A 16570-nucleotide genomic window follows, 5' to 3' on the forward strand; every position below is an offset into this window, starting at 1 on the left:
AACGCAGAATTTCGAAAAACTTTATTCGTAATAATTTGTAGAGAACAAAATTATCTACAAAAAAGTTCCTGTGATATTTTTGGATAAGACTGATAGTTTCACCGGAAACGTAAAAAAATCTCAAAATTTACTATAAATTTGACTTGAAGCTTAAATAACTTTTGAATAGCGGGATTTATAAAAAAATGATAAGAGACTTTTTTTGTAGAGCTTTCAATTTCCTACAAAAACGGTTGTTGTGCATAAAAATCAGTTGATTGGTTTATGAGCTGGAAAATTCTAAAAAAAAAAAAAATTTTTTTCCGTGTTATTTAAATGGAAAATAGAAAAATGGATTGAGGCAAACCTTAATATCGTTATTGAGAGCTCAGAATGGTACCAAAATTTTTATTTTCAGATATACTTTCAATTTTTGAATACCATAAAAAAAAAAAAATTGTTTTATTTTTTTGAAACACCCTAATGTGTATCCATAGGTGAGTAGGTGTCATTGAGACAGAAGTTTATTGGACAGAATTGTCATCACCAACATTCCGTTTACCTAGATGTCTACCGACGTTTATTGTCGGAGTATGATGGGTTGTTTTAATATTCGTAAAATAAATAATAAAAAAAAAGATAATTTTTAATATCAATTAAAAATAAACTGTCTACTTAGTGACGTAAATTATTAGAATAAAAACAATGACAGAAAATTTTTTAGTGACATTTTTTATTGTAAAAAAATAATAGTAAACTTAAAAAATGATTAAACTATTGGATTAATTATCTTAAGAATTAATAGAAAAAATTTTTGAATATAAAAAAAAGTCGCACTTTACTCTGAAACAATTCCCTTGTGGCAATATTGATTGATTCTGGATCAAATTTTGAGCAAGTCAAGGAGAACACAGCGAAATATTATATCTATATATCCCTGATTAAACAACTGAATTCGACTGAATTAAAAATTTTAATTCTGTTATATTCTGTCGAGTTCCGCAAAACAGAATTCAACTGAATTGAAAATTTGAATTTGAATTAAACAGAATAAAACCGATTTAAAAATTTCAAATTCGTATTAATTCACTTTAATTCGGATTCAGAACCAGAAATTGGAGAATTATTTTCGAATTAATCAGAATTAAACCGAATAGAATTATTTAAATTCGTTTTGATTTGGACAAATTCGGGTTTTCCTGCCGAATTAGACAGAATTTATCTGAATTAAATAGAATTAAAAATTTCATTCTGTTTTATTCGATCGAATTCAGTTGTTTAATCAGGGATACTATGGTTCCAAGATCATGACTAAGATAGCTACTAGGGTTGATCAGCAATTGATGGACTGGAGAGTAATCAATGTTATTCCAAATAAATTTATGACCATTACAATTTCAAGTTAGTGTGTCATAAATATTTAAATGGATACATAGTATTTATTTATAGATACTTTATTAGTTGATACGAGACTTGAGTAATTTCGGTGGAATACCGAGGGCAGTAATTTCTTTGTCAGTCATTGATGTCAAGTTTGGATAGTAATGGAAAACAGCTTCCCAACAAATGTCCGTGAGTTTGGGAATCCTGAGCCAAGTTGAGTGTAAAGTAGAACTAAGTCCCTAAATAAATCATCAGAATTAATTACTCAAACATTAATAGCATTGACAATTTAAATTATATATAAATTTAATAATTACTCCTTCTGTCATTTTATTAAAAATACTTCCACCGAACGTGAATAATTTTCCAGCAGGAGAAACGGTCATTGAATGATCCTCAGCGTGACGAGGTAAGACAGTACCAAATCTCTCGAGACACGTCCATTTTAAACTTGTGAGATTCAATCTCCAGACATCATTGAACGGAACCATGTTACTTCTATCGTATTCTTCCTCACCATAATCGTTAGAATAACATTCATAATCATAACCTGCTCCCCCAGATATTATTACGTTCATTTCACCAGAATCTGGATCAGTATAACTCGTTACACTGAATTGTTCTCTATCAGGTGGATATTGCGGTGTGTGATTTTCATCACCATGAGTGTCTATTGTTTTCCAGCAGCATTTTTCCAAATCAAACGCCGATATTTCCTAAAATATAACATTTTAATAAATAGTTATTTTCATAAATGAATTTATTATCAACGTAAAAAAATGAACCAACTGTCAAACAATATGCTTCAAATACGGGATCATCACCACCTCCACCAAATATATAAATCATGTTGTTACTATAAACTAAAGTATGACTTGATCTACCATCTGGTTCATAGACATCATCTTTTCGACAGATATAAACTATTTCCCATACATTATTTTCCGTATTTAATTTATACACATCGGAAAAGCCTTCATCATTTCTTGTGATTCCGACAGTATAATAATATTTTCCATGTCGTATTATATTAAGTGGATATAAAGAATCTGGAAATTGTCCACTTGTCTTTTGAACAACTACACTTTCGGTATTTAAATCGCAAATGTGTAATCGACATTTCTGAATTACCCGGTCGTCATGGCACGGTCCTCGTATTGTGCAGATAACCAAATAATTTGATTCATAAATGGTACCGATAATTAACTCATGTGTACCTGGTAAAAAATGCTCGTTTTCCATTAATCTCCACTGCTGCCCGGCCAAATTGTACACCCAGAGATCACGAAAATTGATTCTTCTACTATAAGTTACATCAATTCCATTGTAAATATATAAATTTTTATCATCACACCGTATTCTTGATATTATTCTTCCCTCAGGTTTCGCAATACTATTCGGTGAATGTTCAGTAAACACATGCGGCTTAAATGCGTACATTTTTAAAATAATTATGAATCTTTTTTATTCACTTTTAGAATTATAAATAAAATCAAAATCTTCATGCAGTTTTTAAATAATAAATTGAAATCTTATTTGAAGTTATTTACTTTATTTTTTATTGCGTGGGTTCAAAAGTTGAGTTGTTGTATTTTTTATAGAAAAACGCCCATGAATATTTCGGCAATATCAATCTATTGATCTCAGTAGAATAAATCCGCCGATAAGCTAGAAAATAAATTCTCAGACAGTGCCCCCACTTTTTAAAAAATTTCAATTACTCAACTGTCAAACCGTATTCAAATTTTATTAATTAATTAAAAAAGATTAAAACTGTAATTGAAAAAAAGACAACGTGGTTGCAATTTCACCCAGATATAGATTAAAAAAAAATAATTACAGTTATTATTAATAAAGAGTTAAACGAAACTTGTTGAGTAAATTTTAGCGTACAAAATTCAAAAATTCCAATCTTCAGCGACTATTGTTCTTTTTTTCAATTAATCCTTTAATTTTTTCTCTGTTAATTGATAAAATTTTGATAAACTTACGACAGTTGAGTCATTAAAAATTTTGAAAAAGTTGCGGCACTGTTTGAAAATGGCCTCAAAGTCGATGAATAATTCATTAATCTGTCAATGCTTCAATTTCCCACCTGCAATTCATCAGTACTAGGATACCCATTGACAGACAGGTGTCATTGAGACTTAAGTTCTGGACAGAATTGTCATTACCAATATTCTGTTTGCGTAGATGTCTACAGACGTTTATTGTCGGGGTAGAATGATTTGATTTCGTATTCAACAGAAAAATTATGTATTATAAAATAAAAACAAATAAATTAAATTTTTTAGTGACATTTTTTATTATACAAAAATAACAGCAAACTTTAAAAATAATTCAAATATTGAATTATTTATCTTAAATGTTTATAGAAACAATTTTTTGATATAAAAAAATCTGTACTGTATTCTTAAAAGATTTATCAGCAATAGGTCAACTGGAGAGTAATAAATTTGAATCAAAATAAATTTATGACCATTACAATTTTAAGCGCTAGTATAAATAAAAAAATAAATACAGTAAATTTACTTATAAATATTTTATTAATTAATACGCGACTTGAGTAATTGCGGTGGAATGCCCAGGGAAATGATTTCTTTGTCAGTCATTGATTTCAAATCTGGATAGTAATGGAAAACAGCTTCCCAACAAATGTCCGTGAGTTTAGGAATCCTGAGCCAAGTTGAGTGTAAAGTAGAAGAACAAGTTCCCTAAATAAATTATCAGAATTAATTACTCAAACATTAATAGGATTGACAATTAACAATTATATATAAATGCAATAATTACTTGTTCCATATCATTATTGAAAATATATCCACCGAATGTGAATAATTTTCCAGCTGGAGAAATGGTCATTGAGTGACTATCAACATAGCAAGGTAAGACGGTACCATATTTCTCAAGACACGTCCACTTCAAACTTGAGAGATTCAAACTCCAGACATCATTGAAGGCATCATTATGATCAACTGTTCCTCCAGATACTATCACATTCATTTCATCTGAATCTGGGTCAGTGTAACTCGTCACCCCGAAGTCTTCTCTTTCAGTTGGGTAGTGTGGTATGTAATTCTTATCACCATGAGTCTCTACTATTTTCCAGCAGCAGTTTTCTAAATCAAACGCCGAAATTTTCTGAAATAAAACATTTTACATAAATACTTAATTATACACAAATTTATCAACATAATTAAGGTGCTTACGACAAAAGAAAACGTATCAAGTCCGGGGCCATCTATAACTCCACCAAATATATAAATCATATTGTTCCCATAAACTAAAGTATGACCTGATCTACCAACTGGTTCATTAGTATCAAGTCCTCGACAGGTATAGACAATTTCCCATACACCATTTTCCATATTTAATTTATATACATCGGAAAATTTTCCATTATCTCTTTTGATTCCAACCGTATAAAAATATTTTCCATGGCGAATTAAATTAATTGAAAAGGTAGGATATGGAATTTGTCCACTTGTTGCCTGGACAAGTATACTTTCGGTATTTAAATCGCAAATATGTAATCGGCATTTGCGACTTGACAGTTTATTATTAAAAGGAGTTTGTATTATGCAAATAAATAAATAATTTGATTCACAAATCGTACCAAAAATTAAATCATTATAATCTGGTAAATTACTTTCATTCTTCATTAATCTCCATTGTGCTTCAGCTAAATTGTACACCCAGAAATCACGAAATTCATCTGACAGTTCTATAAAATCCGCAACAGTTGGATCCTCGCCATTGAAAATATATAAATTTCTACCATCACATCGTATAATCGAGTTCATTCTTCCTGTAGGTTTCGCAATACCCTTTGGCAAAAGTTCAGTGAAAACATGCGGCTTAAATACGTACATTTTTAAAATAATTATAAAACTTTTTAATGAATTTTTGAAATAATAAATAGAATTAAAGTTCTCATGCATCAATTCAACTTGTTTTTATTCTTTTTATATGAAACATCTCGATAACATCGATCTCAGTTAAATAAATCCGCTGATAAGCTACAAATCAAATTATTAAGGACATTCTCAGACAGTGCCCCCACTGTTTAAAAATTTTCAATTACTCAACTGTCATAATCGGATTCAAATTTTATTAATTAATCAAAAAATTTAAACCTTAATTGGAAAAAAAGTAGTTACAATTTCATAATCCTGAAGTTAGCAGACATTTGAAAATTTTTGAATTTTTTTTTTACAAAAAATCAATTGCAAAAAAATATAATGAAATTATGCACATGTAGAAAATTTTGAAAACTACAGGTGCAATTTATTAAAATACTTTTTTTTTGTGGTCTATCGTCTGAAAAAAAATTCAAAAATTATTAGACGTCTGCTAACTTCAGTATCATGCAATTTCTTAATGATATAAAATTAAAAAAAAATTACTAGTTATTATTAATTAGGAGTTGAACGAAATTTATCAAATAAATTTTAGCGCACAAACTTTGAAAATTCGAATTCCCAGCGACAATTGTCCTCTTTTCAATTAATTCTTCAACTTTTTTTTCACTAATCGATAAAATTTTGACAGCTGAGTTATTAAAAATTTTTAATAAGTAAATCGATAAATTATTCATTAATATGTCAATGCTTCAATTAATCAGTACTTGAATACCCATAGACGATAGCTGTCATTGAGACTAACAGTTTATTGGACAAAATTGTCATTACCAACATTCCGTTTACCTACCCTGACGTTTTGAATCACCCTTGAAACACCCTGGAATCACGGTGGATCCACGGTGATTACACGGTGGGTTTTTTTCATTTTATCACCGTGATTCCACGGTGGTTACACGGTGTAGCCACACTGATTCCACGGTGGTTACACGCTGTACCTACCGTGATTCCACGTACACCGCGGATACACCGTGAAATCTCGGTGAATACACCGTGGAATCATGGTGGGTACACCGTGTAACCATCGTGAAAACATCGTGTAACCACCATGGAATCAGGGTGATAAAATGGCACAAACCCACCGTGTAACCACCCTGGATCCACCGTGATTCCACTGTGTTTCCACTCCTAGGGTGTTTCCAGGCTATTTGCAGGGTGATTCAAAACCGCCAGGGTAGATGTTTATAGTCGGGGTAAAATGGCTTGATTTCGTATTCGATAGAAAAATTATATATTATAAAATAAAAACAAATAAATTACTGTACTGTATTCTTAAAAGATTTATCAGCAATAGGTCAACTGGAGAGTAATAAATTTGAATTAAAATAAATTTATGACCATTAAAATTTTAAGCGCTAGTATTATAAATAAAAAAATAAATAAAGTAAATTTACTTATAAATATTCCATTAATTAATACGCGACTTGAGTAACTGCAATGGAAGGCCGAGGGAAATGATTTCTTTGTCAGTCATTGATTTCAAGTCCGGATAGTAATGGAAAACAGCTTCCCAACAAATGTCTTCAAGTTTGGGAATCCTGAGCCAAGTTGAGTGTAAAGTAGAAGAACAAGTTCCCTAAATAAATGATTAGAATTAATTACTCAAAGATTAATAACAATAAAAATTAACATTTATATATAAATTTAATATTTACATCTTCCATATTAATTGAAATATGTCCACCAAATGTGAATAATTTCCCAGCAGGAGAAACGGTCATTGAATGATTTTCGACGTGATGAGGTAAGACAGTACCAAATCTCTGGAGACACGACCATTTTAAACTTGTGAGATTCAATCTCCAGACATCATCCAAGGTATCTCTATATTCATAATCTTTTCCTCCAGATATTATAACATTTACTTCACCAGAATCTGGATCAGTGTAACTCGTCAACCCGAAATTTCTTCTTTCAGTTGGATAATGCGGCATGTGATTTTCATCACCAAGAGTGTTTACTATTTTCCAGCAGCGCTTTTCTAAATCAAACGCCGAAATTTCCTAAAATTAAACAATTACATAGATATTTATATTGTTATAAAAAAATTTTTCAGCGTAGTAAAAGTGCTTACCTCTAAATAAAATTCATCAAGTTCGAAATCACTACTATCACCATCAAATTTATAAATCATGTTGTTACCATAAACTAAAGTAGGGTTCATTCTGGCACCTCGTATATGGTCGTTATGTCTTTGACTGATATAATCAACTTCCCATACACCATTTTCCATGTTTAATTTATATACATCGGAAAAGTATCCATAAACTTCTTCGATTCCGACAATATAAAAATATTTTTCATGACGAATCAAATTAACTGCAAATGGAGGACATGGAATGTGACCACTTGTCCCCTGGACAAGTATACTTTCGGTATTTAAATCACAAATATGTAATCGACATTTGCGGCTTGATAGCTCGCGATTAAAAGGTCTTCGTATTGTGCAAATAAATAATAAATTTGATTCAAAAATAGTACCAACAATGAAGTCGTTGATATCTGGTAAATTACTGTCAATTGTCATTAATCTCCATTGTTGTTTAGCTAGATTGTACACCCAGATATCACGAAATTCTGGTTTTGGTGAAACGAATAAAACATTGCCCGATTCATCTCGATGTGTCACAACAGTTGGATCTTCACCGCTGTAAATATATAAATTTTTACCATCACATCGTATTTTGGATTTCATTCTTCCTTCAGGTTTCGCAATACTATTCAGTGAATGTTCAGTAAAAACGTACGGCTTAAATGCGTACATTTTTTAAATAATTATACAACTTTTTTGTGAATTTTAAAAATAATAAATAAAATTAAAATACTCATGCAATTTATATTGATAAATTAAAATATCATTTGCAGTAACTTGCGTTATTTTTTGATGTATCAGTTACAAAGTTAACTCGTTCAACTTTATATATCAGACGCACATTAATATCTCGACGGCAGCGACCTCAGTAAATCAAATCTCGGCGGATTATCAGCGTAAACTAGAAAATCAATTTTTGAAATCAATAAATTATTTATTTATCTCACTGCTTCAATTTTTTAACTTGAATTCATAAGTACTAGGATGTGTATCCATAGGTGAGTAGGTGTCATTGAGACAGAAGTTTATTGGACGGAATTGTCATCACCAACATTCCGTTTTCCTAGATGTCTACCGACGTTTATTGTCGGAGTATGATGGGTTGTTTTAATATTCGTAAAATAAATAATAAAAAAAAATACAATTTTTAATATTAATTAAAAATAAACTGTCTACTTAGTGACGTAAATTATTAGAGAATAAAAACAATGACAGAAAATTTTTTAGTGACATTTTTTATTGTAAAAAAATAACCGTAAACTTAAAAAATGATTAAACTATTGGATTAATTATCTTACGAATTAATAGAAAAAATTTTTGAATATAAAAAAAAGTCGCACTTTACTCTGAAACAATTCCCTTGTGGCAATATTGATTGATTTTGGATCAAATTTTGAGCAAGTCAAGGAGAACACAGCGAAATATTATATCTATATATCCCTGATTACCCTGATTAAAAAAGTGAATTGAAAAGTATTGAAAAAGATGAGAAATGAATCCTTTCGAATACTTTCTATACCCCAAGGTTTTCATTTTGACATAAAATGAATACTTTTCAATCCCAAAATAATAAAAGAATTTCTGAACTTCCGAGGAATTGAAAAAGATTCAAATGAATTGATATTTTTAATCTTTCTGAATCCTTCTCAATACCTAAATAATCCGACATTTCGGATCAAGTGTGGGATTGAAAAAGATTGAAATGAATTGAAATTTTTGAATCTTTCTGAATCCTTCTCAATACCAAAATAATTCCATATTGGATGGTATTGAAATGATGAAAGATTGAATTCTTTTCAATACTTTCGAATTCTACTTTGGAATTGGAAAGTATTCAGACGATCAAAATTTCAATTCCATTCAATACTTTCCAAAACCGCCGAGGGATTGAAAAGAATTGAAATAATTTTCAATACTTTTCAATTCACTTTTTTAATCAGGGTAAACAACTGAATTCGACCGAATTAAAAATTTTAATTCTGTTATATTCTGTCGAGTTCCGCAAAACAGAATTCAACTGAATTGAAAATTTGAATTTGAATTAAACAAAATAAAACCGATTTAAAAATTTCAAATTCGTTTTAATTCACTTTAATTCGGATTCAGAACCAGAAATTGGAGAATTATTTTCGAATTAATCAGAATTAAATCGAATAGAATTATTTAAATTCGTTGTAATTTGGACAAATTCTGGTTTTCCTGCCGAATTAGACAGAATTCATTTTTAAGTTAGCTACCGAATTAACAGAATTTATCTGAATTAAATAGAATTAAAAATTTCATTCTGTTTTATTCGATCGAATTCAGTTGTTTAATCAGGGATACTATGGTTCCAAGATCATGACTAAGATAGCTACTAGGGTTGATCAGCAATTGATGGACTGGAGAGTAATCAATGTTATTCCAAATAAATTTATGACCATTACAATTTCAAGTTAGTGTGTCATAAATATTTAAATGGATACATAGTATTTATTCATAGATACTTTATTAGTTGATACGAGACTTGAGTAATTTCGGTGGAATGCCCAGGGAAATGATTTCTTTGTCAGTCATTGATTTCAAATCTGGATAGTAATGGAAAACAGCTTCCCAGCACATGTCTGTGAGATTGGGAATCCTGAGCCAAGTTGAGTGTAAAGTAGAAGGACAAGTTCCCTAAATAAATCATCAGAATTAATTACTCAAACATTAATAGCATTGACAATTGAAATTATATATAAATTGAATAATTACGTGTCTCATATCATTTCCGAAAATAAATCCACCGAATGTGAATAATTTTCCAGCAGGAGAAACGGTCATTGAATGATCCTCAACGTGAGAAGGTAAGACAGTACCAAATCTCTCGAGACACGTCCATTTTAAACTTGTGAGATTCAATCTCCAGACATCATTGAACACAACCATGTTATTTAGGTAGTATCCTTGCCAACCATCTTCATCACAATATTCATAATCGAAACCTGTTCCTCCAGATATTATTACATTGATTTCACCAGAATCTGGATCAGTATAACTCGTTATACCGAATCCTTCTCTATTACTCGGATATTGCGGTGTGTGATTTTCATCACCATGAGTGTCTTTTTTTTTCCAGCAGCATTTTTCCAAATCAAACGCCCATATTTCCTAAAATATAACATTTTAATAAATAGTTATTTTCATAAATGAATTTATTATCAACGTAAAAAAATGAACCAACTTTCAAACAATATGCGTCCAATACGGGATCATCATCACGTCCACCACCAAATATATAAATCATGTTGTTACTATAAACTAAAGTATGACCTGATCTACGATATGGTTCATTAGCATCAAGTCCTCGACAGATATAAACTATTTCCCATACATTATTTTCCGTATTTAATTTATACACATCGGAAAAGCCTTCATTATTTCTTGTGATTCCGACAGTATAATAATATTTTCCATGTCGTATTAAATTACGTGGATATAAAGAATCTGGAATTTGTCCACTTGTCTCTTGAACAACTACACTTTCGGTATTTAAATCGCAAATGTGTAATAGACATTTCTGACTTGACTGCTCGTCATTGAACGGTACTTGTATTGTGCAGATAACCAAATAATTTGATTCATAAATGGTACCGATAATTAACTCATGTGTACATGGTAAAAAATGCTCGTTTCTCATTGATCTCCACTGCTGCCCGGCCAAATTGTACACCCAGAGATCACGAGAATTGATTCTTCCACTAGAAGTTAGAATAATTCCATTGTAAGTATATAAATTTTTATCATCACACCGTATGCTTGATATCAATCTTCCCTCAGGTTTCGCAATACTAATCGGTGAATGTTCAGTAAACACATGCGGCTTAAATGCGTACATTTTTAAAATAATTATCAATCTTTTTTATTCACTTTTAGAATTATAAATAAAATCAAAATCTTCATGCAGTTTTTAAATAATAAATTGAAATCTTATTTGAAGTTATTTACTTTATTTTTTATTGCGTGGGTTCAAAAGTTGAGTTGTTGTATTTTTTATAGAAAAACGCCCATGAATATTTCGGCAATATCAATCTATTGATCTCAGTAGAATAAATCCGCCGATAAGCTAGAAAATAAATTCTCAGACAGTGCCCCCACTTTTTAAAAAATTTCAATTACTCAACTGTCAAACCGTATTCAAATTTTATTAATTAATTAAAAAAGATTAAAACCGTAATTGAAAAAAAGACAACGTGGTTGCAATTTCACCCAGATATAGATTTTAAAAAAATAATTACAGTTATTATTAATAAAGAGTTAAACGAAACTTGTTGAGTAAATTATAGCGTACAAAATTCAAAAATTCAAATCCTTAGCGACTATTGTTCTTTTTTTCAATTAATCCTTTAATTTTTTTTCCGTTAATTGATAAAATTTTGATAAACGTACGACAGTTGAATCATTAAAAATTTTGAAAAAGTTGCGGCACTGTTTGAAAATGGCCTCAAAGTCGATGAATAATTCATTAATCTGTCAATGCTTCAATTTCCCACCTGCAATTCATCAGTACTAGGATACCCATTGACAGACAGGTGTCATTGAGACTTAAGTTCTGGACAGAATTGTCATTACCAATATTCTGTTTGCGTAGATGTCTACAGACGTTTATTGTCGGGGTAAAATGGGTTGATTTCGTATTCGATATAAAAATTATATATTATAAAATAAAAACAAATAAATTAAATTTTTTAGTGACATTTTTTATTATAAAAAAATAACAGCAAACTTTAAAAATAATTCAACTATTGAATTATTTATCTTAAATGTTTATAGAGACAATTTTTTGATATAAAAAAACCTGTACTGTATTCTTAAAAGATTTATCAGCAATAGGTCAACTAGAGAGTAATAAATTTGAATTAAAATAAATTTATGACCATTACAATTTTAAGCGCTAGTATTATAAATAAAAAAATAAATACAGTAAATTTACTTATAAATATTTTATTAATTAATACGCGACTTGAGTAATTGCGGTGGAATGCCCAGGGAAATGATTTCTTTGTCAGTCATTGATTTCAAATCTGGATAGTAATGGAAAACAGCTTCCCAGCACATGTCTGTGAGATTGGGAATCCTGAGCCAAGTTGAGTGTAAAGTAGAAGAACAAGTTCCCTAAATAAATTATCAGAATTAATTACTCAAACATTAATAGGATTGACAATTTACAATTATATATAAATGCAATAATTACTTGTTCCATATCATTATTGAAAATATATCCACCGAATGTGAATAATTTCCCAGCTGGAGAAATGGTCATTGAGTGACTATCAACATAACAAGGTAAGACAGTACCATATTTCTCAAGACACGTCCACTTCAAACTCGAGAGATTCAGACTCCAGACATCATTGAAGGCATCATTATGATCAACTGTTCCTCCAGATACTATCACATTTATTTCATCCGAATCCGGGTCAGTGTAACTCGTCACCCCGAAGTCTTCTCTTTCAGTTGGGTAGTGCGGTATGTAATTCTCATCACCATGAGTCTCCACTACTTTCCAGCAGCAGTTTTCTAAATCAAACGCCGAAATTTTCTGAAATAAAACATTTTACATAAATATTTATTTTCAATGATCCTGAAGTTAGCAGACAATTAGTAATTTTCGAATTATTTTTTTGAATAAATCAATTACAAAAAAACAAAATCTAAAAATATGCACATGTAGAAAATTTAAAAAACTAAAGGTGCAATTTTTTCAAATATTTTTTTTTTCGGCTTATCGTCTAAAAAAAATCCAAAAATTATTAGACGTCTGCTAACTTCAGGATCATTATTTTTACCCTCGCAGATTTGAATCACGGTGGAAATTTAAACACCATAGATCCACCGTGGTTACACGGTGGGTTTGTTCCATTTCACCACCGGGTATACGCAGTGGTAAAGCCACCGTGGAATCATGGTGGATACACCGCGTAATCACAGTGGTAAAATGGAACAAACCCACCGTGTTTCCACCGTGATTCAAATCTGCGAGGGTATAAAAAAATTAAGCAGCGTAATAAAAATGCTTACGATAAAAGAAAATGCATCAAGTCCAGGACCATCACCAGCACCGCCAAATATATAAATCATATTGTTCCCATAAACTAAAGTATGACCCGATCTACCACGTGGTTCATTGGCATCAAGTCCTCGACAGCTATAGACAACTTCCCATACACCATTTTCCATATTAAGTTTATACACATCGGAAAATTCTTCAAGATCTCTCGTGATTCCCACAGTATAAAAATATTTTCCATGACGAATCAAATTAAGTGCAAATGAAGGATATGGAATTTGACCACTTGTCCCCTGGACAAGAACACCTTCGGTACTTAAATCGCAAATGTGTAATCGACATTTCCGACTTGACTGCTCGTCATTGAACGGTACTCGTATTGTGCAGATAACTAAATAATTTGATTCAAAAATGCTACCGAAAATTAAATCATTATTGTCTGGTAATGTACTCTCGTTTCTCATTAATCTCCACTGCTGCCCGGCTAAATTATACACCCAGACATCACGGAACTCAGGTTTTGTTGCAACGAATAGAAGATCATCTGACAGATCTCGATAATCCACGACAGTTGGATCCTTGCCATTGTAAATATACAAATTTTTACCATCACATCGTATCTTGGATTTCATTCTTCCTTCAGGTTTCGCAATACTATTCGGTGAATGTTCAGTAAAGACATGCGGCTTGAATGCGTACATTTTTAAAATAATTATAAAACTTTTTAATGAATTTTTAAAATAATAAATAAAATTAAAATACTCATGCAATTTTTATTGGTAAATTAAAATTAAAATTTTATTTCAAGTAACTTGTGTTTTTTTTTCAGTACCAGTTCAAAGGTTAGCTTTAGCTTGTTTTGTTTTTTATACGAAACGCAGATAAATATCTCGATGACAGCGACCTCAGAAAAATAAATCCGCCGATAAGCTAGAGAATAAATTATTCAAATCTTAATTTAAATTTTTAGATGTCAACTTGATCGTAACTAATTGACACCAACGACCAGGAAAAGTCTCGCTATCGGGTCACTGCATTAATTTCCATCTTTAATTTGTTAGTAAATTCAAATTTAAAAATCTATCATTGCAAGAGAGATTCTCTGTCAACCCTGGTGGAAATTTTTCGGACTTTTCTCTGAAAAAACTCTGAGAAAGTTTTTAGAACTTTTAAAAAATCTTTAGAACTTTAGAACCGAGTTTTTCAGAGAAAATTCCGAAAAATTTCCACCAGCGAATTCACACGCGAAATCGCGACGCGTTCGTTGGAAGGAAAATCAGGATAAGAGTAAAAATTAAGTTTGTTAAGATGTATATTTTTTTATTTAATTATCAAAGTTTGAAAATTATTACCAATATAATTTATTAAATTTAACGTTTCTTAAATCCATATTTTTTCCTTTCATAGAACAGGTCAGTCTTAGAACTGCCCAAGTTAACTATTTTCGGGCATCCGTTTCTCTGTAAAAAAAGAATGATAAATTAGTCAGCGTAAGAGTAAGCGTTGGCGCACTGGGATAAATAAATTTTAAAAAACTACATACGTCGTTTTCTTGAATAGTACATTCTTTACAGTAATAAGCATCCGAGACTCCTGGCCCTCCGCAAATTACACATCGTCCTTGATAGGAACCGTAGTTACATTCGTCGCAAACTCTTACGAGGGTGCAAGGACGTACGTAGCTGTCGCAAATCACGCATTTGCCATCACATTTTTCGCACAAACGTCCAATAGCTAAAGAACAAAAAATTAATCAAAGATTTATCACTGATCCTTTTAATTTAATGAAATAATAAATTATACATACCAACACCCGGCTGTTTTCGACAAAATATCAAATCCGCATGATGTTTCGCCATTTTATAAAATAATAATTTTGTTAAAGATCAAGTGTGTGGATTGCTTGTAACTTCAGATCTAAATGCGCTCACGGATTTAATTTTTTCATCACCTGGTGAATTTTTATCTGTTATTATGCTGAAGGTCTATTAGCGATGAACCGGAAAATCTGTGGGTCATAAATAAATTTATAAATATGTAATTTTATTTTACAAACACTCGGCTTATTTTTATGAGGGTGAATGCAGCAGACATCAGACAAATTTAAAATTATAAATGAATAGAGTAAATAATTAATGAAGTAAAATTTTGAAAAAATGCACTTTTGAAAAATTCAAAAATTAATAAGTGCATTTTTTGTAAATATTTTTTTTAAAATTATTTACTTTATTTATTAACAATTTTAAATTTGTCTGATGTCTGCTACATTCACACTCATTTATTTTTCTATATCACACTAGAGTCTGTTTAAAAATTCTGAACGAATCTAGAGCATCATTGGACACTTCTTGATGGATTTGTCTAAAAAGTGTCAATGGTCTATGAATTTTTTAGGCAGCGAGTCTCGATTTTTTATATAACTTCTTAGACACCGGTCTTGATAAAATCCTGGTCTCCATTTGATATCTTTCGGCTTTGGAGATATTAGACAAGTGATCGGAAGAGTGCTAAGCACACTAAAGTATTAAAAAAAAATTCTTCTTTTTTCTCGCAAAAAACAGTACTCTGAGCGTGAGAGCACGTGTCAGATGTCTAGATTTTTTTAATTTTTTTAAACAGAGTATGTGTGTATCAGATGACTATTGTACAGTAATGATAATTTACCTGGAGATATTTTTTGGTTAGTAAAAATATTTTAATTTAAAATAAAGCGTTCCAATAAATTATTTTTGAAATTTAAACTGTATTCGATGAAGAAATTTAGGCTTAATAATTAATTTATCACTTATATTTTATTAATTAATTAAATAAAATGTTGATGAATATTATTTACTTATTTATTTATTTACTTCCATCAACTCACTCTCGTTTTTTCAGTTAATCATTTCCCCGTCAAAAACATGGTGGCGTTCTACGCGCAGTTCATAAAAGCGCGCGTTTATTTAAAATATAATTTTTAAATTGCAGTAAGTAGAAGTAAAAGTAAATAATAATAATAATAATAATAATAATAATAATAATAATAATAATAATAATAATAATTAAGAATAAAAAATAAAAATGGTGGCGTTCTACGCGCAGTTCATAAAAGCGCGCGTTTATTTAAAATATAATTTTTAAATTGCAGTAAGTAGAAGTAAAAGTAAAAGTAAATAATAATAATAA

At 30.4% G+C, this 16570-nt stretch overlaps 4 protein-coding genes across 13 annotated transcripts; all 4 read right to left on the reverse strand.

Moving 5' to 3' along the window:
* Positions 1-678: 678 nt before the first annotated feature.
* On the reverse strand, positions 679-3003 carry LOC130664793 (kelch domain-containing protein 10 homolog). Its single transcript, XM_057464888.1, has 3 exons — positions 2152-3003; positions 1680-2078; positions 679-1601 (listed from the first exon to the last, which is right to left on the reverse strand). Exons 1-3 carry the CDS (start codon positions 2800-2802, stop codon positions 1437-1439), a joined length of 1215 nt encoding a protein of 404 aa, XP_057320871.1. The 5' UTR covers positions 2803-3003; the 3' UTR covers positions 679-1436.
* Positions 3004-3661: 658 nt separating this feature from the next.
* On the reverse strand, positions 3662-11441 carry LOC130665425 (kelch domain-containing protein 10 homolog). Of its 10 annotated transcripts, none has more exons than XM_057465794.1 (8): positions 10580-11441; positions 10111-10506; positions 8355-10032; positions 7357-8275; positions 6938-7285; positions 4572-6858; positions 4156-4503; positions 3662-4076 (listed from the first exon to the last, which is right to left on the reverse strand). In XM_057465794.1, the coding sequence occupies exons 6-8, from the start codon at positions 5301-5303 to the stop codon at positions 3909-3911; spliced, it is 1248 nt and encodes a 415-aa protein (XP_057321777.1). In that variant the 5' UTR covers positions 5304-6858; positions 6938-7285; positions 7357-8275; positions 8355-10032; positions 10111-10506; positions 10580-11441; the 3' UTR covers positions 3662-3908. The 10 variants fall into 8 exon arrangements, with proteins under 10 accessions (XP_057321777.1, XP_057321785.1, XP_057321782.1 ...); XM_057465802.1 differs by having other exon boundaries at positions 7357-7930; positions 8156-10032; XM_057465799.1 differs by having other exon boundaries at positions 4572-5189; positions 6677-6858; positions 7357-10032.
* A 642-nt stretch (positions 11442-12083) lies between these two features.
* Positions 12084-14291, reverse strand: LOC130665495 (kelch domain-containing protein 10 homolog). The gene is made up of 3 exons (XM_057465916.1): positions 13417-14291; positions 12590-12937; positions 12084-12510 (listed from the first exon to the last, which is right to left on the reverse strand). The coding sequence occupies exons 1-3, from the start codon at positions 14104-14106 to the stop codon at positions 12343-12345; spliced, it is 1206 nt and encodes a 401-aa protein (XP_057321899.1). The 5' UTR covers positions 14107-14291; the 3' UTR covers positions 12084-12342.
* Positions 14292-14704: 413 nt separating this feature from the next.
* Positions 14705-16294, reverse strand: LOC130665496 (PHD finger-like domain-containing protein 5A). The gene is made up of 4 exons (XM_057465917.1): positions 16070-16294; positions 15213-15413; positions 14949-15139; positions 14705-14865 (listed from the first exon to the last, which is right to left on the reverse strand). The coding sequence occupies exons 2-4, from the start codon at positions 15262-15264 to the stop codon at positions 14776-14778; spliced, it is 333 nt and encodes a 110-aa protein (XP_057321900.1). The 5' UTR covers positions 15265-15413; positions 16070-16294; the 3' UTR covers positions 14705-14775.
* Between the last annotated feature and the right edge of the window lie 276 nt (positions 16295-16570).

Source organism: Microplitis mediator, chromosome 3 (genome assembly GCF_029852145.1).
Source record: "Microplitis mediator isolate UGA2020A chromosome 3, iyMicMedi2.1, whole genome shotgun sequence".
NCBI classification, from domain to species: domain Eukaryota; kingdom Metazoa; phylum Arthropoda; class Insecta; order Hymenoptera; family Braconidae; genus Microplitis; species Microplitis mediator.